This window comes from Varanus komodoensis, unplaced genomic scaffold (genome assembly GCF_004798865.1).
Source record: "Varanus komodoensis strain SLA01 unplaced genomic scaffold, ASM479886v1 scaffold9, whole genome shotgun sequence".
Lineage (NCBI taxonomy): Eukaryota > Metazoa > Chordata > Lepidosauria > Squamata > Varanidae > Varanus > Varanus komodoensis.
The window spans coordinates 27,316,996-27,344,170 of record NW_025336598.1 but is presented as its reverse complement, the minus strand read 5'-3'; the positions used below and the strand labels follow the sequence as shown (position 1 = coordinate 27,344,170).

At 42.5% G+C, this 27,175-nt stretch overlaps 2 protein-coding genes across 3 annotated transcripts in view; one reads left to right on the top strand and one right to left on the bottom strand.

Annotated features, from left to right (window-relative positions):
- The first annotated feature begins 911 nt into the window (after positions 1-911).
- PDK1 (pyruvate dehydrogenase kinase 1) lies at positions 912-22,588 on the top strand. 2 transcript variants are annotated; one of them, XM_044418381.1, is made up of 11 exons: positions 916-1,292; positions 4,812-4,953; positions 6,357-6,428; positions 8,505-8,689; positions 8,932-9,027; positions 10,009-10,086; positions 12,577-12,653; positions 13,480-13,578; positions 15,182-15,292; positions 18,493-18,606; positions 18,715-22,588. In XM_044418381.1, the coding sequence occupies exons 1-11, from the start codon at positions 1,175-1,177 to the stop codon at positions 18,853-18,855; spliced, it is 1,233 nt and encodes a 410-aa protein (XP_044274316.1). In that variant the 5' UTR covers positions 916-1,174; the 3' UTR covers positions 18,856-22,588. The 2 variants fall into 2 exon arrangements, with proteins under 2 accessions (XP_044274317.1, XP_044274316.1); XM_044418382.1 differs by lacking the exon at positions 18,493-18,606 and having other exon boundaries at positions 912-1,292.
- Positions 22,589-23,896: 1,308 nt separating this feature from the next.
- Positions 23,897-27,175, bottom strand: part of LOC123017201 (neurabin-2-like) — a 49,574-nt gene continuing 46,295 nt past the window's right edge. The window contains exon 18 of the mRNA XM_044418380.1: positions 23,897-25,342. Within this exon, the coding sequence (XP_044274315.1) occupies positions 25,175-25,342 (168 nt within the window). The 3' untranslated portion in view covers positions 23,897-25,174. The remainder of the gene's footprint in view (positions 25,343-27,175) is intronic.

Here is a 27,175-nt window from a genome sequence, read left to right as displayed (position 1 = left end):
ATTTTGGGGGGCAAACTGGTGGAAATGTGCTATGCCAGTAATCCTCTCCGGATTTGTAAGTGGGGAAAACAGCTACTTTCAAAACCCAGCCAGCCGATAGGTATTGGGGCGGGGCGGGGCGGGGCGGGGCGGCTTTGCTGTACTTTTGAGTCCCGAGGATCTTATTTACTCAGAATTCCTTCTCGCTGAAACTAGAATTCGCTATCGGAAGCTATCGTGCAATTACTTCAACTTTTTTTGCTTAGCAGACAAAAGACAGAGGAAGGGGCGAGAAATTCGTGCACACTGAATTGCAACCCAATTTCTTGGGGTGTAGTCCCGCGCATGTTTGAACACAAGTCCGAGAGCTCCCTGCATTCGCTAGTCAGCATGCTAGTCAGTTGCAGGACTTTCTTTGTGTCTAAACATGAATAGGGCTGCACCTTGAAGGCTGAGGTCCACTGCCCTTTTGTGGGAGTAGGTCGCACCGAAATCAACGGGACTTCTTGCTTCTTCGGATTACATAAGTGAAAATTCACGTTACTCCACACCTCCCACTTCACGCTTTTGCGGATCCGAACCTGACAACAAGCAGAAGCGTGAGCTGCACACATGCGCCTTCTCTCTCGCCAGACACTGTCGTAGCTGGGCTGAAATTAGCCCTGCAGGCCAACCTCCGATACGTCCTTTCGCTATGCAGCTCAGCAGCTGCTTTAAAGAGGCCGAAGCCATGCAACGACGACGCGCGACAGGCACATACACCGAGCGCGACTCAGTAAGACGGCGGAGCCCGCCATAGCGCGCACAAAAACGGGGCGGGCTTAACTTTTGACAGCGCGGCCTGGATCCTCAGGTTGGAGGAGCACTCACGGCTCTGCCCGCCGGCCGGCCGGCCCCCCTCCGCTCTGCGCCTTCCCACCTCGGCGGCTCCGCACCGCCTCTCTCCAGGACGGCGGCGAAGGTGGGAGAGGAGGGGCCGCCGCCGTCGCTCGGCCTCCCGTCCCTGCCTGGGCGTCCCCACCCGCGCGTCTCGCCCTCCCACACGTCCTTCCTGAGCAAAGCCCGCCTGGGAAGGCGACGGGGCCTGGCGGGCAGCCAGTGAAATGGCGGCCGGGACGAGCTGAAGGGGGAGGGCGAGCGCAGAGCCCAGCTTCGCCTCGCTGCGCCCCCCGCGCGTTCGCGGGCGTCTCTCGCCATGAGGCTGCTCCGGGCGCTGCTGAGAAGCGCCTCGCCGGTCTCTATCCCGCAGCAGGTGGATTTCTACTGCCGCTTCTCCCCTTCCCCGCTGTCCATGAAACAGTTCCTCGACTTCGGTGAGTGAGCGCAGCTAAGCGGGTCGGAAGACGTGGGGTCTTCGCCGTGCGCCTCCAGCAGCGCCTCCCCTTTGCCGCTTGCGCTACAACGCACATCTTTCCTGGGTCCACCATTTTCCTTTTCCTGGCGGGACTTGGCGTGAAGTGTAGAGTGGTGCAACCTTCTCCCGCCCCGCTAGATAAGGATTTGAAGTAAGAAGGGGAAGAACGCCTCGGAGGGGGAAAAAACGCAGGGCAAGGGCAGAAGGATGGCGGGCCGCTCGCTCGTTTCGGGGTTCCTTGTGCAAGGACGTGTGCGCCGCACAAACCTTCGGAAAGGGGGGGGGCGCCCCTTCTCACGCCCTTGCTCGTGGGTCCGAGGAAGGCCTGAAGGTGACGCTTTAAGAAAATGAATCCCTAGACCAGCCGCCCCCTATCCAGTGCCATGCGGATGTTTCGAACTACAGCTCCCAGCATTCCCACCCGTTAGCCATGCTGGCAGAGGTTGATGGCTGTTGAAGTCCAAAACAGCTGGAGGGCAGCAGGTTGGGGAAGGGTGCCGTACGTGCACCTCTCACAGTTAGCCCTGCGTAATAGAAGCAATTAAGGACATAAGGGTACCTCGAGGCACTTAGGTGCAAACAAGTTAAGGATTAGGGCCATATGTTTACTTAAAAGCATCACTGAACCTGATGCCCCTTAATGAGGAGCCTCAAAAGCAGCTGTTTCCAAAACCGGAAATGACAGAGTGGCTATTTCAGGCAAATAACATGCTTACAAGCAAATCTTTACAGAAGCTTGTGCAGTTTGAACAGAGAAATGTGATGCTGATGTGCAATGGATCTTGATTTGATATAGCACTCTTTATTCTCTGATCAGATAAAAGGTAATGGTGCTTGTTTTAAAAGATTGCTCCTTATTCTCGAATTTTTAAACTCTTTCCTGCATGCCCATTATTTCAGAAGACTCCTGTTCCCAGTAGACTTCACAATACTGGCATTTGATATTTTTGAAGATTTCTCATGAAGGTTTGTAGTGTGGGAAGTTGTATGTGCAAGCCTACTAAAATGAGTAATGTAGACAGTGAGGGTGTTTATAGGTTTTTCTCCTCATTAGTTAACATTTATTGCAAGTAGGTTCCTGTAAACTATCACTACAGCTCAGTTTTGTACCCAGTATCTCTTGAGGAGCCTAATTAGTCTTCAGGCACTGGGTTTACAGTGCAATCTTGTGTCTGTTTAACTTGGAAATAAGTTCCATTGAGCTCAGGAGGGCTTGCTCCTGGCTAAATGGTGATAGGAGTGTAGTCTTATATGATATTTTAACAGTTTCATCCATATTGTTCAGAACTAAATAAGCATGTTTCCTTTAGTATGTCTGCTTGCAGCACAATTGTAATGCCATCATTTGTGAAGTTACAGTGGTATGTCATAATCTTATAGTATATCTGTTAGTAGAAGAATTCTCGGCGGTGACTTCAGTGTTATATAGTTATTTTGTTTGCAGGGCTCAGTAGCATCAAAACAGTTGTGAAAGCCAAGGTGTATCTCTTAAGTATTTGGAGAAGTGTAGTGGACACATGCCAGGCAGGTGTAATTGGTGATTCAGCCCTAAATTGAGTATTAGCCAACCTTACAATGATAGGCCACTATCCAACTTTGCCCTTGCTCAGACAAGTGCAACTTGAAGCGAGATCAAACTGATGCTTCCAGAATAGGGCATTCCCCATTCTAGAAGTATTTGTGTGTGCCAGTTTCTTGGACTGCATTCTAGTTTCCCTACCTAGCAGTTGTTTTTGCTAGCATAACATGATTGGTATTGGCATCCTGCCACTGTTGGATACTTGTTGGTTGTTTTGGTTTTTTGTACACCATTCAGAGACTTTAGAATTGGACAGCATATAAACACTTTAAACAAATAAGTAAATAAATACCCAGTATAACTGGGAAGTGAAAAATCCTGTCCCTTCAAGTGCTTTTGAGCTGTTACAAGTAGCTGCTGCAGTTACTCAAACTGCATTTGAGTTACTCAAATTGCATGAAAGAAAGTAGAAACATCCTCAGAGGAGAAAATATGCTGCAGTGTAGTGGTTTCTCTTTAACTGCTTATGGAGCACTTAACATGGATAGGATTTATGCTAGACATCAACAAGGTGACATGATTATATATTGTCCTTGTCAACTTTTGGTAGTAACTGCTATCATTTTATCTTGTTTTTAATGTGTTGGCCTGGTGGAAGAGCAGTTATAGGAGCCTGCGATCCACCTCTGTTCTGCAGCACTAACATGCATAGGAGGACTGCCAGTAGGAATGAAAACTGGCGCTTGGCTCTGTGGGCCCTCTTTACTTTTGACTCCTGGCATCCCTACATTTCATTGCACAGGTCTGCATGCAGGTGCTTCAATTGCTGCTTTCTTGACTTCTCAAAGTATTTCCTCAGAGTTCTTCTACTAGTCTGTCTTGCAAATGAACTGTCAGGAGGTGCACAACACCCTTCAACCATGCCGAAACAGTCCACTGCCTCGCTGCCAAGGATTACATGAAAAGAGCTATCCAGTTCTAAATCATCTTGATGCACAGGCTTGTGGCAAACTTAGCGGAAGATTTATCTTGCCCTAATGACATACTTGCTTCTTTTTCTACTGCCATAGTAATCATACTCCAGTTGATTTCTTTAGAGGGCAGGTAGCTATCCCATCCGGTATTTGTAAAGAAGAAAATACTTTTGAATAACATATCATTGCCCATTTATTTTTAAAGAACCAATATGGAGATGGCTGTGCAAGAACCCATAACTTAGAACTCTTGAAATCTTGATAACTTAATTAGATTTTGGCATGGGTGATTTATATAAAAAACAGCCAAGTCAGTATCATTACATTTTCTTCTGCAAGAATTTGCACAGTTGCACTATTAATAATATATCAGGATCTTATTAGTATTTTGTACTGTCATCCTGTTCCAGAATGGATATACGTCAAATATACCAATTCAGAGTGTTGATATTAACATACAAAGTTCTAATCGGCTTGAGGCTGGGTTGTCTGAGGGAATATCTGTGTCCATGTATCATAGACCACTAAGATCCTTGTCAGAGATCCTTCTCCGAGTGCCACCCCCAATGAAGTGAAGGGGGAAATGGCTAAGAGAAGGGCTTTCTCTGTGATTGCACCCAACTTATGGAACACCCTTCCTAAAGAAGTGTGCTTTGCACCATTGCTACATTCTTTCTGGCACCAGGTAAAGACTTTCTTGTTTAACATGTGTCTTTAGTGGCCAAATCAGTTTTATTCTGTTAATTTATTGCTGCTCGCTCATTATCTTCTTCTACAGTGAATAACTGATTTTATATTTTTGGTGGATTTTATCCTTGTATCTTGATTTTATTCTTGAATTTATTGTTTCACTGTTGTCTGCCCATGCTTTTATTGTGAGCTGCCCAGAGAGCCCTTTGGACTATAGGGGGGCAAATAAATATAATAAATAAATAAGTGATCTGTCTGTTGTGACTTCCCTGTGACTCTGCTTCTTTTCCACCAGGATCTGACAATGCTTGTGAGAAAACTTCATTTATGTTTCTGCGACAAGAGTTGCCAGTAAGATTGGCAAACATAATGAAAGAAATAAGTCTGCTTCCAGACAACCTTCTCAAAACCCCTTCCGTCCAGCTTGTCCAGAGTTGGTAAGAATCTCCTTTAAGAACAAACAACACTGAACTTGATTGTTTAATAAGCATATGTGATTTTATCTATCTAGATGGGCTATTAGGAACCCAATCCTAAGTGGGTTAACTTGAAAGTAAGACATACTGGCTCCATTCATGCAGTGTAGTCAACCATGGCAGGAATGACCCATGGCAAACCTCAGGGTCACACTCTTCCCTTCTCCCATGGGGAGGTAACTCTGCAAGATGCTGGGGAAGACCACCCTGGCTGTGAAACCACCACCAGGCCTGAACCAAAAACTTGGACTATCTATGAAGTTCTGAGCATTTGTGTGTGCATATAAAATCAGAAGATACCTTGGAGGAGAAGCCCTAATATGTGCAGCACGGACAGAGCAGTACAGAAGACTGTTAAGCTTGTGGTTTTGCACAAGACCATGGCATTGGCACTAGTGCCAATTAACTTACCGTATTTTTCGCTCTAGGAGACGCGCCTGACCATAAGACGAACCTAGTTTTTAGAGGAGGAAAACAAGAAAAAAATATTCTGAATCAAATGGGCACATAATCACAGGCACATTCCCCATGGGCTGCACATTTGACAGACTTACTGCACTCACATATTCGCTCTGTAAGACGCACAGACATTTCCCCTTACTTTTGGGGGGGGGGGAGTGCGTCTTATAGAGCAAAAAATATGGTACTTGGGACTATTTTGTTGATACATGCTTCTTAATATTGTGCAGTAGTGGTGCCAGGTGGATGCATAAAAACAGTAGCAACATTTAATTCCGTGAAATACAGGGCAGCCTTAATGGCAAATGTTTTTGTGATGCCAGGAGTAGGGAAGGGGATGCTGCTGTTACTTGAGGTGCAAGCCTATGCCTGTTTAGTGCACAAAAGCCCCAGAGCTCTCGGCACTTCCCTGCTGTGCTGTGCTGGCTGGGAAAAGCTCTGTGTTTCAAGCCTTTTTCTGTGCAATCAGATGTAGGAGTATGCCTTTAGGGGATTAAATAGGGGAGTAGACTCCTGGTTGGCAAGGTCGCTAGGGCAACTGTGGTAGTGTCCCCCTTTGCTGGGAAGTCCAGAACCCCTGCTTCATTGTCTTGAATGGCCAGCCTCCTGCCAAAACTATTGCATGGCAAGGAATGAGTGAACGCATATCTCACCGTGGAAAGATATACTTTTGGACTTCAATACTTAGTACTTTTTTTACATAAATGATAAAAATAACACACTTTGACAAGTATGTTCTCTTACTTTGTGGGAACAGGGTGTGATTATGCTGGAAGTTGGAACCATACCCTTTACTTCCCTAGAATATTATTTTGGCAAATGCATGCACTTGTCCTTTGAAAAAAATATTAATATTTCAGTCAAAATATGTATCACAAATTCTGAATGACGTCCACTGTTTATAGGTATGTCCAAAGTCTTCAGGAGATCCTCGATTTTAAAGACAAAAGTCCTGAAGATTTGGAAGCTATTTCTTGGTAAGCACATGTTGCCATTTTAATGGACTTGAATATACTGTAGCAATGGATTCTCTAAGCTCTTACTAGGCAAATCCTGTTCTAGCAAGAGAGACTGAGTGCCATCCTTTTATGCTTTTTCATGAGTAGGTAAGCCCTGGTGTAGAACTCAGTAGGAGAGCATAGAGTTCTCTGAATGAAAAGAAATCATAGGTATATACATTATTCCTTGGACATAATCTATTGGCCTTAATCAGAAGTAAATCCTACTGAGTTCCGTGAGACTTCTCTTCCGATAAGAGAAGTTAGTATAGCAGCCTCGATTGTATTTGATCAAAGGAGATAAGAGAAGGTTACAATGCCACCTTCTGTGCTAAAGATCCATATGAAGCAGCCAGTTCTGAGCTCAGCATTCAGTTATCATTTTAATTGAACTGATTAGTCTGCTAATTCCATCAAGTGCTATTAATGATGTAGGGTTGGATGTTTATATTAAGAATAGACCAGTTGAAACACACAGAACCTAACTTCATCATGACTAGGAAGTCCCACTTCAATGGGTCTGCTTTAAGTATGGCCAACTCTGGATTCAGCTTGTGCTGTTATGGTTGTCCCCACTCCTGGTCAAACATGGGCACACGCTGATACGCAAATAATCCAGGACAAACTGAAATTGCAGAGCAGCATGTTGCTGCTTTAATTTCCTCATGTGTACTGCCTGCTTCCCAGAGACATGTCAGCTGTGCAAGGACCAGTGAGGGTATTGCATGGCAAACAGACCTTGTCTTCCTCTTGGTGTAGCACTTCCTGTCTGAGATGGGACCCGCATTACTCCCCGTGGGAGAGGGAAAATACAGTTACTTTGGGTTTAATTCGAAAAACCATTGAATGAATTTGAATCTGTTAAGGAAATCCACAGCTAGAATATGATAAATTGATTATATTGGAATTTTTTTGGCAACAATATTAGGCCCATTTGAATTTGATGAGTATTCCCCCTGATCTTAGTGGGACTTATTTCTGAGTAGTCATAGCTAGAATTGTACCATAGGTGGTGTTTCTTAAGAAATTGTGTATTTCAGTGTTTATTGTGGATCAAATCTATTTTCAGTCTTCATGGGTACATAGATTAAGGGATTAAGGGGCAGAACATACTGCACCAATGCAGGAGTAAGTGTAGTGCATCAATCCTTCATTTTTTGTATGTTTACTCTTTTGGTTGTAGATTCTGTTGATTGGTTTCTTCCCAAGACAATCATAAGTGGCACAGGTTTGGAATTGGTCCTTGAAACTGCTGTGTATTCTAATAGAGTTGCTTGGGTGAAGCTTTTGGTTAATGGCATTTTCAAGAAGCCTGCAAAAGAGGCAGAATAAAAAGAGCAAGAACAATAATCATTATTAACAATAAGTGGCATTTTTAAACCATACAACAGCCAGAGCTCTCTGGGCAGTTTTCTAAAGTGTAAATATTTGTGATGAAAATAACATTTTAGTTTAAAGAAAGCTTGCAAGATTACACTGAGTTAAAAATTCTGTCCCCTCAAAAGGATGAGATTTTTACCTCTCAGGGTACATAGTAATTGTAGTTTCTGGAAAGACTGCCACCGACAGAAGTGTGCAGAAGCAATTTTTGCCAGTTTCCCATCCGTGCCACTACTATTCTGGAAGGCCTCTAAATTCTCCATAGCAAATTTTGAGGGGGCTTCAAAGGGATGGAAGAATTCATGAAATGCTCTGAACTCTCTTATGCCATTGGATGCATCCTATGAGTGTAGTTCCACTCATGGAATCCAAGCCATTATTTCTTAAGCACCCGAGAAAAGAGAATATTGTAGAAACTTGAGCAATGGGCATTACTCTGAAAATAATCAGGTCTGTGCTAGGAAGTATATCCCCATATCCAAATGTACTCTCCACCTATAGGAAATCCATCACTTCTTGTGATAAGTAAAGAGCACTGAGATATTTTTGTTACTGTTTAAACTGCTATCTTTTTCCTGCACGGTTGAATGGAAGCTGTGATTTGCTTCCAGGAACAGGTTTGCTATTCTTGAATACTCCTTAAATCAATTTGACTGACAGTACTTTTGATTTCAGTTTTACAGATACAGTGATAACAATCCGGAATCGTCACAACGATGTTATTCCTACCATGGCTCAGGGTGTGATAGAATATAAGGATAACTATGGTGTTGATCCAGTGACCAGTCAAAATGTACAGTATTTTTTAGATCGTTTCTTCATGAGTCGCATTTCAATCAGAATGCTTCTTAATCAGCACAGTAAGTACTGTTGATTAATATGAGACAACATTTAGCTACAGCAAATGAGAGCTATCCTTTAAAAATAAAAAACTCCTATTTACAGCTCTTTCTAGTATCTTCCTCATCAGTATACAGTGGTAAATGCTTGCCAAGTGATTAAAAGAAATCTTTGCTCTCTGAATGTAAAAATTTGATGTTCTTGTGACCTATAAATTATGAAACCACTTGTGATGCATTCTGTTTTCCTCTTTTGTTGCCAGCTTTGTTGTTCGGGGGAAAAGTAAAAGTTAATCCGGCTCATCCAAAACATATTGGAAGTATTGATCCTAAATGCAGTGTTGTTGATGTTATAAAAGGTAAATTCAGGTGGACATACCACAGAAAATGCATGTGGCAGCAATATAAATGGCCTGGCACACGGCTTCAGTTCTGCAGAAACATACTGGGAATGCTTTTATTCAGGACTGTGGTTCTTGGTTAACATTAAAGCCTAAATTATAGTCTTGCATACAGATTAACTTGGCCTAATTTAGGCTGCACTTCTAAAACTAGAAGGATGGATTACAATTCTAACTTGCTTAGTAAGGGGAAAGCTTCAGCAAGCTCATATGCGCTCATTTCTTAGTAAGCATGCTTCAGATTATGCAGCTATTTTGTTTTCTCTTGCACTCTTGCAAATAAACTCTCAAAAGTAGCTAGCCTGCAATAAATTGTACTAGCCTCCAGGGACAGAGAGCCGCCTTTCTGTGCTGATGCTTCTTTTAGCAGCCCACTTGGGTGTGCTGGACAGAGAGGAGGGGGTAATTAATTCCACCCCTTCTTTGCTAGTCGTCTTGCTTACCTGAATTCCTGGTGACTACCAGGCTAATGCTTAAATACAGGACCATTATTCTGCTTAATTGGGTTTTGCCTAATAGGGGATGGGAATAACGACAAAATGCTGTGAAAGCAGTGAAGCCTACTTCTGACCACTGGAAATCTTAATCCACACTTTTTTTGGCTTCAGAGTTTTTGCCACACACTGCCCATATAAAGTACTTTCAGATAGATTCACTGCACTACCTGTGTTAGAAGCTTTCCTGTTTTTGTTTTTAAAAATCTTAGATTCTGTGGAAGCTGAAATATTTGGATAAGATCAACCATGAACACAACTCAAGTGAAAGTAGTAATTTAAGTTGACCAAAAATGGGCAACCCTTGGAATTTTATTCCCAAACAGTAAAAACTGCAGTCCTTGAGCTGTTTCCCTTAAGAGCTCTCTAACTTTTTGTAGCAACTTGCTAGCAAATGGTGCAAGCCAGGAAGCATTAATGGTGTTGTGACTTTAATTTTCTGCAGATGGCTATGAAAATGCAAAGCATCTCTGTGACTTGTATTACATGAGCTGTCCAGAACTTGTACTTGATGAGCAGAATGGTAAGAATTGGAAGAGGAATAACTTACTGAAGCAAACTGTAAGCTCTTCACACCACCCCTGTGAAGTATTTTTTGCGACCCATTTCCTTTTGTACATGTCTCATTTTAGGCCACATATGTGGTCGGGCAAGCGAGTCTGTTGGTGGAGCACCCTATACTTGACTGGCCTGCCATGCTGACAGGTGCTAGCTCTGGGGCATTGCATCTGTAGTGCAGGGGAAAGACTGGGGCCACTTTACCTGTTAGAGATGTAAAGGGTTGAATCCAGATGTACGCGCATACATTTGGTTTGGTACAAGCAAACTTCCTCGATGCTTCGTTTCCCTACAACCCTTCCAAACCTCTGAAAATGCAGTAATGAATGGTTGTGGTGTTGGGTATTCCCAGAAATAAAGTGGATGTGCCTGCAATGTGTATTAGGGAATATTTCATGACACGAAGGGTTGGGCGTTGTGTAGCACCTTCTGTGCTGAACGTGGAGTATACTGTTGACCGGGTGTAGGGTTCATCTAGGTGCAACCTTGTTATGCCATAACTCACCCTACCCTGATGGTGTACTAGCCGTTTCTTCCTTTGACTCCTCTACTCTTTTAATGGGCTGGCTGAGCATGGATTCTGAATCTGTATATGTTACAGAATGAATAGCACAGTTGGGTCAGGATCAGGGTTTGCTTTTACTGGGCAGTCCTAGAAGGATTGAAATTGTAAACATGATATAGGAGCTGCTTGGCTTGTGGGAGAGCGGCAGCATCCTTCAGTGGTGGTTATTGTAAGGAGCAGTTGCAGTTATATGAATAAGGGTCAATATAAGCAAGAAACGAGCTGTGAATAACACCAGGGGCCAACAGTGTGCCTCCACTGTGAGCCTCCCTGAGCAGAAGTGTCTCCAGCAGAGACTCTCCTTGGCATTCCCCAACCTTTGGGATGGAGAAGGTGAGAGAGGGCCTGTTCACTTGCCTCCAGGCTCCGGAAACCAGCTGTCATCCTCCCTCTTGGTCTCCCGGTGCATGGAAAAGTCCCACTCAGTTCAGAAAGCATCAGGGATGTTACAGAACTGTGGCCTCTTTTTTGCTGCCATTGATCATTCTTGTGTGGTTGCTGTTTTTAAGTTATTGTATTGCTGCTTTAATTTTTAAGTGCAGTTTAAACTTGGTTATTCCTAATGGTGTGAACATTTCTGTTTCCCAGTTGTTGTTTGGGTGCTTTGTTTCTCCTAGCTATGTTGAACATTTTTTTAAATTGGTGAATAGGACAAAAGCAGGCCAGGCCAATGAGTTGCAGGCATGTATAGTTGCCAGTGCATGTGTCAGTCATGTTTAAATGATGTGAGGGTTGTATGGAATGTATCAAGCACGGGTGGGGAGCTGATGGCTCTCCGGTTGTTGGTCTCATTGCTTTGACTGTGGGCCAGAATGGCTGCCTGGAATCAAAGTCTGGTGTCTGGAGGTTTCCATAAAGGCTGCTTCATTCTTCTTCTTCATTTATAGATAGGAAAAAGTATTCTAGAGCAAGAGGGCGGTCAAGATCAAGTTGTGTAACACTAGCCACAATCCTGCTTACTCTGAAGATGTTTTTAGCTGTTGTTTAGGAATCTAGTGCAACACCTATATACAAGTTCATGCGTCCAGCATTGTAGGTGGGTGTTTAGCTAGTATCAGATTCAATCTGCATGTGTGTGTGGAGGGAGAGGGGGTCCTTCCAAAGACAAATCCAGACTTGGATGGAGATAAGAGATTTATCAGCTTGAACAGATAAATTGACACGCAGCCTTCTGCCACGCTCTCCTCTCCGGTAGAAGCAGCACCTGCCACTCCTTGGGCACAGATCTGGCTTAACTTTAATTGTATAGATACATGAAGTGAGGTGACTGGTCTAATCATTACAAGAGGGAAGTAAATTGGCTTTCCCAACTGCTGGCTCTAACAGTACACAGAAGTCCTTGAAACTATCTGAGATAAGAGGACAGATAGTGAAGTGAGACGGGCAGCATGTGAGGTCCAGAATTACTTTTGTTCAGTCATGCCTTCAGTATTGTGATAAACAATTAAAATAGTTGGATTTTTAAATGTGCATTACAGTCCACTTCTTTGCATGTCTACTCAGAGGTTAGCCCCTTTGAATTCAGTGGGACTTGCTTCCAGGTAAGGATGCATATTGCAGCCTTGGACAGAAAACCAAAACTTTCTAAAACCTAAGTAAGAAGAGAGGCTGGAATTACCTCTATGAATGGCAGTTCCCCCCTCACCCACATGGCAAACTGCTTTTGAAATGCTTGCTATTATAACTAAGAGGAAAGGAGGTCAAGTGTTTAAAGGGTGGGGGGTGCAAATATAGCCCAAGTGCCACCCACAAGCCCTTGAGAAGGCGTCATTTTTCAGATCCAAGCTGTGGTAGCCTTAAAGGATCACGATTAGTCGTACTTGGGCCTTGCCAAAACTGACAGTAATCGTCCAACATTCAGGTGATTGTTTTCGTTCCCCTTTTTTGCAGTAAAATCACCAGGGCAGCCCATGCAGGTGGTGTATGTGCCATCACATCTCTACTACATGGTTTTTGAACTTTTCAAGGTTCGTACCAAGCACTGATACGTTGCATGTACTCTTATTTTCCCTGTTTTCCATAGTCAAACTGTCAAGAAAGACACACATAGTAATTCCTCATACCTGGTATGTTGACAAGTAAGTAGAAAAAACAAGTGCCTGAAAACAACGCGCCACACACCTGAGCCCGCCATGGAGTCGTCCACCGGTGTTCTGTCGGCCCGCCATCCTTGCCTGGGCCTCACGCAGGCACATGGCCGCCATTTCTTACTATGCGAGTGCCCCCATCCCTCGCCCCTCACGCACACAGTCCTCCGCCAGGTGCACGTCCCTTCCGGCAAAGCATCTGGGCATAGCTTGTTGAGAGTGAACCTTACACAGGGCCCAGAAACCTGCACGTGACTGGGGAGCATCCTGGTGCCGGCCAGCCTGCCCAGCGAAGGTGCAGGGGAATGGGGCTGGTAGGGCGCGGTATCCCCTCCGCGCATGCTGTGCCTGGTGTGGAATTGGCAGGGGCGGGCTCTGGGTATTGTGTTCCTTTGTTATTCTGTAAGTGAATGGAAACCCTTTCCTCTGATACACCAGAGCCCTCAGGCACTATTATATTCCCAGTGAAACATCTGGCGCTCTTTTAGGGCAGTCTGCCTGCAGAAATCCTTTGCTTACAAAGCTGGCTGAATACATACCAGTTGACCCAGCAGAGTCACTGTTCCGTAAAAGCAGGAAGCAGTTTCTTTCAAAACTTGGCAAAACAAGTGTGCACATGAAAAGGGAAAACATTTTCCCAGTCCGGTAGGCCAGAAAAGGCATAAGGATGTAATTTGACTGTTCCTTTCATATGTTGAACTTGTAGAATGCAATGAGGGCTACCATGGAGCACCATGCTGATCGAGGTGTTTACCCGCCCATTCACGTGCACATCTCGTTAGGCAATGAGGACTTAACTGTGAAGGTACCGGCTTTGTTTGTTCTCTCATTTCTTCCTCATAATCCTGGCAAATGGCAGGGCTATCCCAGCAAGTCTAGCCTGACTCAGCAGGGAGCCCCTCTGTGCAATTGCTGTTTCGTGCGCCCCACCAGAACACAAGGAGGAAGAGCCCACCAGGGGGATCTTGGCTGTCTTTACTCTCCTGGCATCAGCGGGGCTCAGTTCGGAGGTTTTGTCGGGGAATGGAGAGCCCTTGGATCAGGTGATCCAAAGCCACCCCTGCTTCGCCCTCCCAACACCCAGTTTTATGACCTTCTGCCGGGTATCACTGGTTTTATCTTTTTGCCCCAAGAGCTTTCCCGTTAAGACTCAGGTGAGCGCTGTAGGCGTGCTCCTGATTCCAGCACTGCTTTTGGATGTTCAGGTGGCAGCTAATGTACAGGAGTGCCTCTGTCCAGCTGCATCTCTTGTTAATAGGACAGACCTGGCCTCAGCGTCTCCTGCTTGATGGGACTTCTACGGTTCATTCTGTGTAGGGTTGAAGAGGGCTGTGAGATTTGAGCTGACCCTCCAGAAGTTCTGTATCCTGCCTTTTTGTCAAACGATCCCCAGGTTGCCCCAGCACGCCCACGTGTGGTGACGCGCACACCCAGCCACCCTTGGTCTCCTCACCGGTGGACAGGGCCAGCATGGTCTCTCCTGCAGTCTTGCATTCAGGGCCGCTCCAGCTACTCCCTCCTTGGTCAAGCTGGTCTCCCCTTGTTGGGATGATGATCTTGGGAGATGGTGTGGAGCCCCCTGGTGGTCCTTGGCCACTGATGGCAGAGGCCAGAGTGTGGTTCACGTTGCCTTTGGGACCACAGGGCAACTGGTGGTTGGAGCCGAGTTTTCTTTGGAGCGTCTTACTCCAGTATTACCTCATTTATATTGTTTGCCAATTGTATTTCCAAACCTAAGTGACAGTGCTAATTTCCCCTTAAAATCCCTGGGACAGTCTCGGACGCCTTACTTGGATCGTTTTGCACGCTCATATTTCTGCTCATCCTTTCAACGCAGAGGCTATCCTTAGTGTCCCTCTGTCACCAGGATCAGTGGACAGGCCCAGTGCGACAGGGCCTTCTTGATCATGGCACCTTCGCTGTGGAGTATCTTCTCCAAAACCAAAACAGGAAGAGCCCCAGCTGTGCTCTTCACCCATTTCCAAGCACATGGGATTTAAGGTAGCATGTGGGGAAGTTTAGTTGTGACTGCTGGAGTTCTTACTGAAACGCTTTTAGCAGGAGTCACTTTTGACATTTATATGGATAATCGTGGTTGGTTTTTAAATTTGTATCATTACTTTATCCCATCCGTTTCTTGCCTCCTTCAATCCCCAAACTGATGAAAAATACTTCAGGTATAATTTTCATACGTGTAGGCCAATATTCACTTTTTGGAGGTAGGTATTCTGTACTGTGGAGACGGCAGTGGTGGTGTCTGTGTTTAGCTAGTTCCAAGACCTGTTCTATGAGACCCAGTAATTTGTGTTGGGCTTCGCACAGTAAGGTGTATGGAACATATTCTACATGAGTATCAGTGACAGGAATTAGTATGCATGCAGAAACTCGTGTCTCTTTTTACATTCTAGATGTGTGACCGTGGCGGTGGTGTTCCTCTGAGGAAGATCGACCGCCTGTTTAACTACATGTATTCAACGGCACCCCGTCCTCGTGTCGAGACGTCACGAGCAACACCACTGGTCTGTAACCTGCGCATCATACATTATCAGCCGAGAAGTGAACGGATCGTTTCCCCTCATTTCTCCCCTGTGCACTGGCTGCTGCTTATGTAGCCACGCAAGCTGGAATGCTCTGCAGTTAGGCCAGAATAGCGTGGCAGTCCTGTGGCATCCCTGAGGCATAGGAAATGCGGATCTCTCACTCCAGGACTGGAGACAGTGGCCTGTCCCTGCATGGGGGCTGCGGTGGGGCCTGTCATTTGTGGGGGGGGGGGGCAGAATCTCTCTCAGGCCAGTTTTTCTCTGATGTTGGGAGTGCCAGTGTCAGAAGGGAGGCATGCCATGCTCTCCTGGTCCCCAGCCCCACTTTCAACCGGGCTGCAGATCTACCTTGGAGCTGGTGCAGATCAATGCCTTCCTGTTGCTTTCAGTGGCAGGGAATCCTGCTTGTTTGCTCTGCTTGCTTTGCAAAAGGAAATGAAGTGAAAAGGAGAAACACTGTCCTTTCTGTGCCCGTGTTCTGCTGCCATGAAACTTAGCAGGGCTTTAGATTCTTTGGTGGCTTCAGCGTTGGAACTGTCCGTGCCTAACAGTAGGATTTGACTGCTGTGTAACTAAGGATGCAGTCCTATGCAAATTTTGGCAGAAAAAAGGACTTCTAGAGTGGGAATTATGTGCCCTTTTCTCTCTGACCTTGCACAGAATTGCACCTTCAAGCTTGGATCCCGAGTTTCGCCTGAAACATGCAAGACCAAATGCAAGACACTTCAGTGAGGAAAATCAGGCTTGGACCAGGGATGTTCTTGCTGTTGCATGAGCTCCCTTCATACAATTAATTTTGCATATAACTGGTTTGAGCATCTGGGTGGAGCAGTGGCACTGCCTTTCCCGTCCGCGGCTGCCTGGTGTGCTGGCCAAATATTCCAAAGGGCAATCATTTTAAGTACACCCATTTTTGAGCTGTTGTGACCTGGTCCGCTGCCTTACCTGGACATGTAGACCATTCATTTGAGCAGTCCATCCAAGCAGCATAACATCTGGGTAGAGGACTAGATGGCACCTCCTCTTCCATGAGTAAAAATCACATCTGGTGATGATTAGCTGGATGTGCTGCAGCACAGGAAAGCTGCATTCTGTTAGTTCCCTTCTCCCATGTACCACTTACTCCATGATTTGTATAAGCAGCTATATATAGGGGTTAGCTGACTGAAGTAATTCTCACATTAGCTCAGTTTCTCCTGGGAGATTACAGAAACTGCTGCAGTAAAATGCATGTGTAATATTAAGGACAACTATTAGAAGAAGAGCACCCAGAAAAAGGATTGTAAGTTAATTCTGCTTCCTAAGCTCTTCTTAAAGTAGATTGCTTCCTTTAAAAACACACACACAAACCATATTCTTTGGTGGGTCAATGTCATTGTCACCCTGATTACAGTAAGAAGTTTGTGATTTTTAAAAATGTTTTTAGCACAAAACAATGTTGATGTACAAAAAAGGATTTGGGGTAGCTTCTTTTTACTAAACATTGCAGCATCCCTGTCCATCAGAGAAACTATCAACAGTATTCTGTGTTGGGACTGCAAAAGGAGGTGCTTTTATTTGAAAGGCAGTGCAAGACAAGTCCCTTCTGCCCTGCTCAGCAAGTGCAGCCAGCTAGCAGAGTTGCCAGTTGACTAGCAAGTGTTCCTGTGTTTCTAAGAGCAGCTTGCTTTGCAGACATGAGCTAATGCGGCTTTCCTGGCATGGAGGTGACCATCATCTCCTGTGAACGTCTGAAGAACAAACTGCTGCTAAAATCACTGGAAGGGGCATATTAAAAAAAATTAGCAACATTTGCTGTTAGTGCTAATTATCAGTGAAACTTTATGTAAGGTGACAATCCTTAATCCACTTACCTGAGAATATCTCAGTGACGCTTACTTTTGAGTAGACATGTATTGCACTGTGAAAGATTTATTTATTGCTCTCCAGGAGTGCTTCCAAGGTGTTAAGAAAGCAAGGCAATACATTCACAGAATGTAACAAACTCTATATAAGAAAGAAATGATAGGCAGCTCATTGTGTGGTTTGTCTGTCTTTTACTCCCTACAGATGATGGCCTGTTTGGCAGCTTGCCATGGCTTGTTTCTCTCTCTGTTCCCCTTAATCCTCCTAGCACTGCCAGCACGGATCCCAGAGGCCTTTGTTAGACTTCCTCATTCCCTGTGTCAGCACTATTTTGGCAATTAGTCTGCTGGGCTGGTCAGCTCATGAGGGATCCTGTCCCATCCCTGGTATCAGATTGCCAAATAGATTAAAGTTTCCGCAGCCTTATGAATGTGAAAATGTGTTCCCAAACTTTAAAAACTTTTTAAAAACTGTCCTCTATTGAGGCATTGTCTCCTCCTCCTCATGCCCATCTTAAGTGCTTCCTTTGCCAGCAGTACAGGGTCTGAAAAGGTTGCTTCCATCCTGTCCCTAAAGCTCCTTTTCTCCTGCGGCCTCCAGCCCACTTTTGGCCCCCCGCACCCTCTGCATGCTAGCCTCTTGCCCCCACTGGCTTCCATTGTTAGCAGACAGATGTGGATATGGGCTACAGAACAGCAGGTTTATTCAAGGCAGACAAGTGAGGCGGATCGCTAAAGTGTATAAATGGCAAAGCAGAGTGGTAAAGCTGAGGAGGAAACCATGCAAAATTCCTAGCAGCAGATGTTCACTCCTGTGTACCTGCACGGATCCATCAGGAAAGAAATGCAAATGTGTGCATGGGGTTCATTCTTTTTTATGAACTTTTTTAAATTGAAAAAGATTTGTATTGAAAAATAAGAACTCCTCCTGAGGCAGAGGCTGCTGAAAAGGGATATGGGAGAATGGTGGCAGCAAGATCGCAACTCTCTAGCCAAGGCCAGCAAGTCATGATAAAACCATCCTTCCAGATTCTGATGTCACACCAAGCCATCATGAGAACAAGCTGCTCTAAACAAGCTTGCGAAAAGCAGGAGTTCTCATGGTATTTTGTTTATGGAAATGAATCTCAATGGAGAAACTGCATCAGGTTCGAATACCATGCTAAGCCATTCTGCAGCCATCCAGAGTAACATCTAGGGTGGCTGTAGGGGCGATAGGCAAACCAGGTCGGCACGTCAAGGGCAGCTGTAGAAAGAACAAGCACAGGAAATGTCGGCACTGCCAGTTCTTGTTCTTCAGATGCTTCAACTGACTCAAGTATGTTTTTCGCTTAGGCTGGATTTGGTTATGGCTTGCCAATATCACGCCTCTATGCTCAGTACTTCCAAGGAGATCTGAAGCTCTATTCTCTAGAGGGTTATGGGACAGATGCGGTTATCTTCATAAAGGCATGTCATTTACTACCTATTTTGACAACCCTTTTTCTATTTAAAGTTCAGAATCCCGTAATACCCAGTTATATTAATTTTGCACTGCTCTCTCTCTTTTCCCTGAAGGCTTTATCAACGGAATCTGTTGAAAGGCTGCCTGTGTATAACAAATCCGCTTGGAGACATTACACAGCGAATCATGAAGCCGATGACTGGTGTGTCCCAAGTAGCGAACCGAAGGACATGACAACATTCCGCAGTACATAGCAGGATGGGACAGACTTGCTAAGCTGTAGAAGGCCCAGAGCATGCCAGATCATGTCGGCTGGTTTGCGTTCTGGCTTGGTCCAGCACTACTTTTGTATAGGGGAGCATACATTTCATGAAACAGAAGCTAAAAACCACGTGTCTTTCTCTAGTGTATTGTGCAGTGTTCATTTTTAAAAGTGAATATTCTGCTTTGCCTCAGCAGCTGGGTATGGTGTACACATTCTAGATTTGATATAAAGAGACCAATGCACAGCTTGTTCAAGTATTGTATTATTTAAATATCAAGCAACGAATGAAACATTCATGGGATGTACTATATCTTTATAAATCTCTGGGAATCAATCCATTGTGCTAGCACAGCACTTTCTTCTCATGGACTCCAAAAGTGCTTTACAATGTGAGAGATACTAGGTAAACAGATCATCATGTTTTGTTTAAATATTTCTTGGAATCAACAGTTCATTATTTCTGTTAATTGCTCCAAGCAATCAGCTATGTACCTTTAAATTTTGCACATAGTTCAACTAAATTTAAAAGCAGTTGGGTTTGGTTTATTTTAACGGAAAATTAAGCACATACCACTAAAATGAATGGCACTTGAAAATACTGAACTTTGGCTGGATCATGTTTTCCTACCCTGGGAAATTTTAATTAAGATCTTTAACTTGCAGTACTGTGTAAAAGTGTTATTAATAAGCAGATTAAGCTGAGGTAATTTAATTTTTAAAACAGTATTTGCCTCAGTTTAAAATTGTCAGACATTTTGTATTTAGACATTTGTCAGTAGCTACAAATGAAAAAAATTCTAAGCACCAAGAGCCACTGATTTCAAATAGAGAGGTTACGCAGGTCTTCATCAGTCCAAATCTATACATTCAGAAGCAGCTCCTATTTATTAGGGACTGTTCCCAGGATAAGTAGGCATGCGTTTGCAAATTTACTCTCCTGTAGAAATCAACTTTTGACTGACTATTGCTACTATGTTTTAGGCATATCAGTGATACTATCATTAATACTTCACTAGCTCCAAAATACAGCAGGCCTTTGGTTGTTAAAGCAGTTTGGTCACTATGCACGCTGCTTTTTTGACATCTGATTGCTGTGGATTTCTTGCTTCGCATGAGATGGGCTCACTTGCTTAGAAATTGGAGCATTAGTAGCATTTTGCTACTCCACATTCTGTTCAAAGTTCTAGCCTTCTCTATGTATTTAACTGCTTATTGTCTCCCCACCTCCTTCCTTACAGATTTGACTAATAACCCAGGTGAACTAAGGTCATAGCCTTAAACCACTTCCATTTGACTGCAGTTGAATTCTGGTATATTTGGAAATCAGTTATTTCACAATTTTAGAGCACATTCCCATCTGCCTACTCAGAAGTATGTTCTACTGTGTTAAAATGAAATTAATCCAAGGAAAATGGATAAAGGAGTGTAGCCTTAGACTATAATCTTAAAAATGCTTAGTGGGGAGTATGCCCTATTGAACTCAGTGAAACAAGTGCTCTGTCAGTGAACTGAATTCTAGAAACCAAAAGAAAAATTGCAACTCACTGAAGGGCTAGCTAATAAATTACGCATTCATCCTGAAGAAGTTATTCAACAGGTGGTCCAGTTTAGTCATTACTGGAACACATACAGCTTGCAATTCTTGCTACAAGCCCAGACTTTTTAATTTGGCTGAGGTATGTTTGTTACTAGCAAACATTCTTTGCTTCATGAATTATACAAACTTAGGCCTGTGTGACTATTTCTTGCTACTATACTTAATATTCATTGTATGTAACATTCAGTGCTAAATCTTGGTGTATCACTTCCAGTGGAAATAGGCAAATTCCAGTCAGTCTGATCATAGGATACTTCATGAGCTATGATCTTTAACACTATGGCTTGTTGTGGATTGAACTACCCCAAATTAATCTTTAATTAGTTCTTAGGGTAACTTTAGGTTGTAAATTTACAAACCAGCCATGGCTTCAGGTTCCCATGTCATGGAGCATTCTACAATTGCACAAATCGGAGGTTTTATTTTCAAAGTAGCCGTGTCCTGCACTACTGCTTTGTAAATTAGGTCACAAGAAAGATGGAGGGATCCCTACAATGTTCCCCCTTTCATTTTAGACTCTCTGCTGTCCACAGATTGTTTCTATCTTTAATTTACATGCATGAGTTCAATTATTTAATTTCTGCCCATAATCCTCTGTTAACATGCATTTTCTGGCATTAAGGTAGTTTTAGGCAGTTAGCACAAACTAGGCAGAAGCCAGTGAGGCAGAGAAATATAGAGCAGTTCAGACCTTTTAACACCCAGGGTCACAGTGTGTGTCTGCTGGGGTGGCAGGGAGCCCACACGTGCACACATTCATATGCAATTCATATATACCACTCACCCTCACTAATGTATATGCTCTAGTATTAAATTTTCTAAAGATGGGGCTGCATAACTTGTACTGCATTCTTTGATTGGGTGGGAGTAATTTGTCTGGCTGAACTCTCTCTACACACCTTTATACGCACACTTAATTGCTTATAGCGTCAACATTTCCTCTTGTCACCACTAAAACAGGAAAGTTTCAGGAACTGACTCAGTGGTTCTTGTGGAAAATCATCCTGGATACCCTTTTCAAGAACCATAGCACTCCTCCTCAGAGAGTTTCCCTTTTGTGGGGAGGAGTGGTAGCTGCAGATGCTGGGCATCCCATTGGCTGCCAAACGAGGGTGGGTGTACTTCTTGCATCATGAATTTATGGCCATAATTCTAACTACATTTTACTCAGGGAAAAATACCTTCTGACAATAATGGTTGCATTAAATGTGTTTTGAGTGGTGGGCAAAACCAGACTTACATTTTTTGGAGGAATCCATTTTATTGTAGCAGGAGATCCCCCAGCTGTTCCCAATCAAGAACAAAGATTGGACAATAAAATGTGCTCTAAAGATTAAAGATTTCTCTTAATACAGCCAATAGCAGCCCAGTAAAGCAACTGTAAGGCCCTCACCAAGCCTACAGAACTTTGTTATTTGGACCAATCTTGTTTGGAAGCAAACATTTTTATTACATGAATGGTGAGTCAAGAACATTAGGAGATGCAATACTATAAAAATAGTAACATGTAGCATGCGTTTACCATTCAAGAAAGTTTGACAGAATGAGAGTGAAGAAGGGACAGACTGGAATTTCCCAGAGTGAAATTTTAATTCCAGAAGCACACATTTAAAGCTCTGGCCTTGTTCTAGAGCAGAAACTGCAGATAGTCTGTCTATCAGACCGGACTGCATCAGCAGATACTCACGTATCCAACACAATTTGCATGCCGTAACACTGGCTATGCATGCAATTGTTCTAGCTGTATTGGGGTGATAACGAGCATCTTCAAACATTTAACTACTGAAAGGTTAATTTCCTACCAGTTGTTTTTTCTCTTAAGTGTTCAATCATTGGTATTCACTTGCCATCATTTTCAAGTATGATTCTCTATAATACAGTATTTAAATACTGTACTCTAATACAGTATTTCAGAAAAATATAATGCACCTTTATAGAGATGGTACACCTGCTGCTGATAGTAGAGCCAGGCTTAAAATGATTGTAGCTCAAACAAAAGAAAATAACTCACACCAGACATTTTGTATTTACTAGAAATTTAATCTTATACTGTGAAAATAATTTTGGCTTGCAAGAAAATAGCTTATGGTGATTTTTGTAAAAAATAAAGCATTTTTAAAAGAGATCAAGCTTTCAGCTGATTCTGTGGGTAACTGCTGCTATTTCAGTTCCATGTATTATTGTGGAACCCCCAGGCTGGATCGATTTACACTGGCTCACTTGCACTGGTGGAAATGGACTTCCCCTCCCCTCCTTCCTATGGCTACCTCTCCAGCCCTCCAAAAATGATACCTGAGCTGTCAGGAGACACTGTTGACTGGCAGGAGGGAGGAACTTCAGTATTCAGGGCAGGGCAACAAATATCCTGGACCTAGCTCAATATGTATTTTTTTGCTGCAAGATAGCATGCTTCTGTTCCATAATTGTTAACAATCCAGAATGCTTTGACTATTGGGTTGTATAGAAATAAAATGCTATTGCACATCAACATCAAACAATGTTCAACAACTTATGTTAGTTACTAGTGTAAAGGTTGGCACTTGATCAAGAGTGCCACTTGTAAGATCATTAATACATAGTTCTGCATCCTCACTCGAATTATCTGAGGGAGCACCCATTTTTGTTACTCAGCTCAGGTCTTCCAGAGCAAGAATCTTGTAAATGCTCTCACCTTCTGAAGTACAGCAAGTTGTTCCAGGTATGGTATTCCATGGAACTCTTGCCAGGAATGCTCACCTAAACAAACTCTTTGAAAAAACAGTATCTTTCCTTTAATAAGCTTTTTTTTTTAAAGATACAATGAGAATTCTGGAGTAAGCCAATGAAAAGCTCATTTTGTTTCAATTTTTGTGCCTTTTGGATTATGTGAGCAAGAGTCAGAAAGTATTAAATTATTTTGTGACCAAGAACAAGGCCTACTAAGTCCCATCAGTATTTCAAAATAGGTCTTTTACACTGATTTTAGTTCTATCAAGACTGCTGCACCTGACTTGAATAGTGGAGTAAGTTCCTTTGTCAGCAGTGGTCCTACCTTGTACAAGCTGAGCTTTTTTTGAAACTGCGTTTAAAAACTGGATTTACTGCAAACTTCAGAGATTCCCATATGCACATAAGCTACATGATTTTTAAAAATTAAGCTTATGTTTTGGACTCTTTCAAAGCAACATAGTAGGATATTGCTAAAAATACAATTTGTCCATCCATCTAATCAAGTAAAAGGTTGATAGGAACATTCATTTCAAAATTACTCCTCAGATCTTTAACGTAAGCGTGTAGGTATGGACCTCTAAGGTGCCCTTCTGCAGGTGGAACCTCTAGATCAGCTAAGGATTGCACAAAACAAAACTACAAGGGTTCACATGACAATACTAACATATTTTTCTCCTTCCAATCACTGTTCTTTGAATTCAAGCTAATATTACCATCATGTTGTGACCAGTTTAAACCTCTTTATTTTGCCAGTTGCTCACTGACAGGATTTCTATTTGGCTATACAACTAGCAGCTTTCAATGTTCTATTACAAAATTATTTTCGTCTCGTTACGAGAGTATGCCACTAATGCATGTACTAATTCCTCCACATTACTGTCATAACTAAAAATTCCAAAGAACAAGTTCCTTTTTTCTGAATGAAATTTATTCCATTTTCAAAAGTGTCACTTTAATGTAGTGTATTTTTCTACAACAGCTTGCACTGTTACCCAATAGATGGCATGTGTGTTTTACACTATTCCAGAGAACAAACCCTACTCATGAAAAGGAAGACATATTGTAATCTACAGTGCAATTGCATACAATGCAGAAATCCCAGTGCCTTATTGATGCTTTTTCAGAGAATTCCTATTTTGGAAGTAAGTCTGGAAGACCAATTTCATGTAAAAATTAGCAAAAATATAATTTTGGTCCTCAACTATCTGGAATAGGAAAACATAATGCAAGAACTACAATCTGAACTTATCCATCACATGAACTAAACAACTATTACATACAAAAGTGTATAAAATTGCTTGATAAACTTTGAAATCCTGCTTCAACATACAACCATTTAGAAAATTACGTGTTATTTTAGAAAATAAGAAACTAAGAAGTCATGAATTATATTACTACAATATGTTTTCAATTTAAAATGAACTCTGGAAAATACAGGATTTTGAACACTTCATTAAATTTGATTAAATTAATTTTCTATTACTTTTAAAAACTCATTTTTTCTCTATACAGCACTAGTGACAACAAACTATCTCCAATAGAACATAATGACCTGATACTGCTTCTATACCAGTATCCACCCAAAATTATAATGTAATTTGTATCATACCCTATTTTTCCAAAACTGTATATACCACTTTTCATCAGACACTTCAGAGAGTGAGAACAGCTGGACACTTATATACATATTATTTATGAAAAAGTTAATTTACTTTCCATTAGTACAAGTTAATGAGCTAAATATAAAAATTGAAAAATATTTCATTTAAATGAATCATATAAATGCGGAAGTATTATGGAAACTGCAGGTAAAAAAGCCTATGTTGTAAAACTATCATTTCCCCCTCCCTCCTTCAAAATTATACAGTAATATACAGTTGTTACACTTCTTTAAGTGGAAGTAAAGTCTGCTAAAATAAAGAAGCATTACACTGCTGTAGCGGCAGCTTAGCCCGGGAGACTGCACCAGGGTAGGTAACTCGCACATTGGTGTTAAATGATTTTAGCAGCTTGATTCTACAGTGGCTACCACTCTGCCAGTCCTCCGAACTTCTTTCTCTTTCTTTTGAAACTTTTCTTTCTGTTTCTCCAGTTTTTCTTGTGCTTTTTTAATATCTTTAATTTTCTTCTTAAGCATTGATCGATCGTTTTGACTGCTTACTCCCAAGTTCTTTCAAAGAAAAAGTAGCATTTCATTAAATTCTAGAAAGTAGCAGTGTTTGCAACAGCAACAACAGTAGCTTAATGTGGCATGAATTTTCATGGATAAACATATTTTAGTTATATACATGTAGTAATTACCACAACAAAAATGTACAAATTATGTTTCTCTGTACATAACATAAAATTTAACAAATATATTAAAATAAATATAAATATTTAAACATGTTGAAAAGAGACTGCTGTAAGGAAAAGGATAGCTTTTTAAACACATGGGCACTGACAGAAATTTTGCAAGTAGTACAGATTAACTGTAAGAGAGCTGCCTAATATTATTTAGAGTTACTGTAATTTCTAAATACATTGCAGAGTATCCAGTGGTTGTAATATGCCTGCCTCAGTTCCATTGACTAGTGGAAACAACTGTGAATGCAACTGGAAGCTACAGCTTCCCAGCAGAACCCTGAAAAAAGCAGGTCTCCTTGAAGTAACTGTAGTTCTTCGAGAGGTCAAAGGGCTGGGCTCCTGCCGAATAATAACTGACCAACTCTGGAATCTTCCCAACTGAGCTCCACACATGCCAGCAGAGCCCATATGTGTGATGCGCAGAGACCACGAAGAAGAACTAGCCCAAATCAGTGCTTCCAGAGTAGTACAAGGCCGCAAAGTCCACTTACACAAGTTCTGCTGACTTGGCCCTCCTGAGGAAGTGCTAGTTTGAACTAGTTTTCAGGACTACTCTCTGAAGCATTAACTTTCTGTTGCATGAGCAGTATTTCCACTAATGCAAAGTTATAACTTACCACAAGGAATGTTTTGCATTTTCCTTTATATATTTAAAATAGAAGAAAAAATACTGCCCTGCCTTTCTGATCTCAATGTATTACTCAAATTGTCTTACTTCAATCAAATTTACAATGTGTGTGTGAACCAGTAAGTGTGAACAGGACTACAGAGATATGCCTGCAGTAATTACTGGGGCTGTAGGAGCTAAATAAAATATTTCACTAGTCATGGAAGTTGCTCTCAGGTATATCCGTATTTGTTGTAACTTAGTTATATCCTAAGTTAAATTCTATTTGTTTGAATGGGTTCGACTCAGATTTAGTTCTACTTTGAATAGACCCACTGAAATCATATGCTTGCAAGGTGGGGGGCTGGGAGACCCCTGGCATTCTTCAGGTCATGCTGGAGCCTCAATCCTCCTCTATGTGTCTCAACAGTATGTGCTCCAAAGTTGCATTTGTGGCCTCAGAGCTGCCACCAGGATAGAAAAGCTAAACAGAGAGCATTCTGTGGATGGAGGTCCTGCTCCAATTCTAGAATATATTTCTGAGGTCGCAGCTTGGCGTTCAACTTATCCTATGGCCACTTCGATCAAGCAAGCAGTCACAAGATTGCACCCTTAGTGAGGTATATGGTTAGAATCTAAAAAACCAAGTGCCTATTTCAAATAAGATACTTGATTATCCATGTAAGAAATATTCAAACAAGGTACTCCGTTTGTCTCTCTCAACAGTAACAAACTTCTCTATCCCCAAGCAACGTATTCCTAAATTTGAGAGAACTTTCAAATACTATGCTGCAGCACAGAGGATTGGTATTCAAAGGGAATTCATTCTGGGTACATGTGAACCTTTGAGTGGACCAAAAGTAGTGCAATGAACTGTTCAAATCCTCCCTCAATCATAAAGGTCACCAAAATGTGAATGTCACATACTAAGCTCCTCAGAGAAAGGGCGGATTATAAATTTGACTGCTAAATAAAACTTATGTGCTCACAACACATATGAAAAGCAAGTAACAGGCTTAGCTGATAGCTGGGTGTAGTATAATTTTTAAC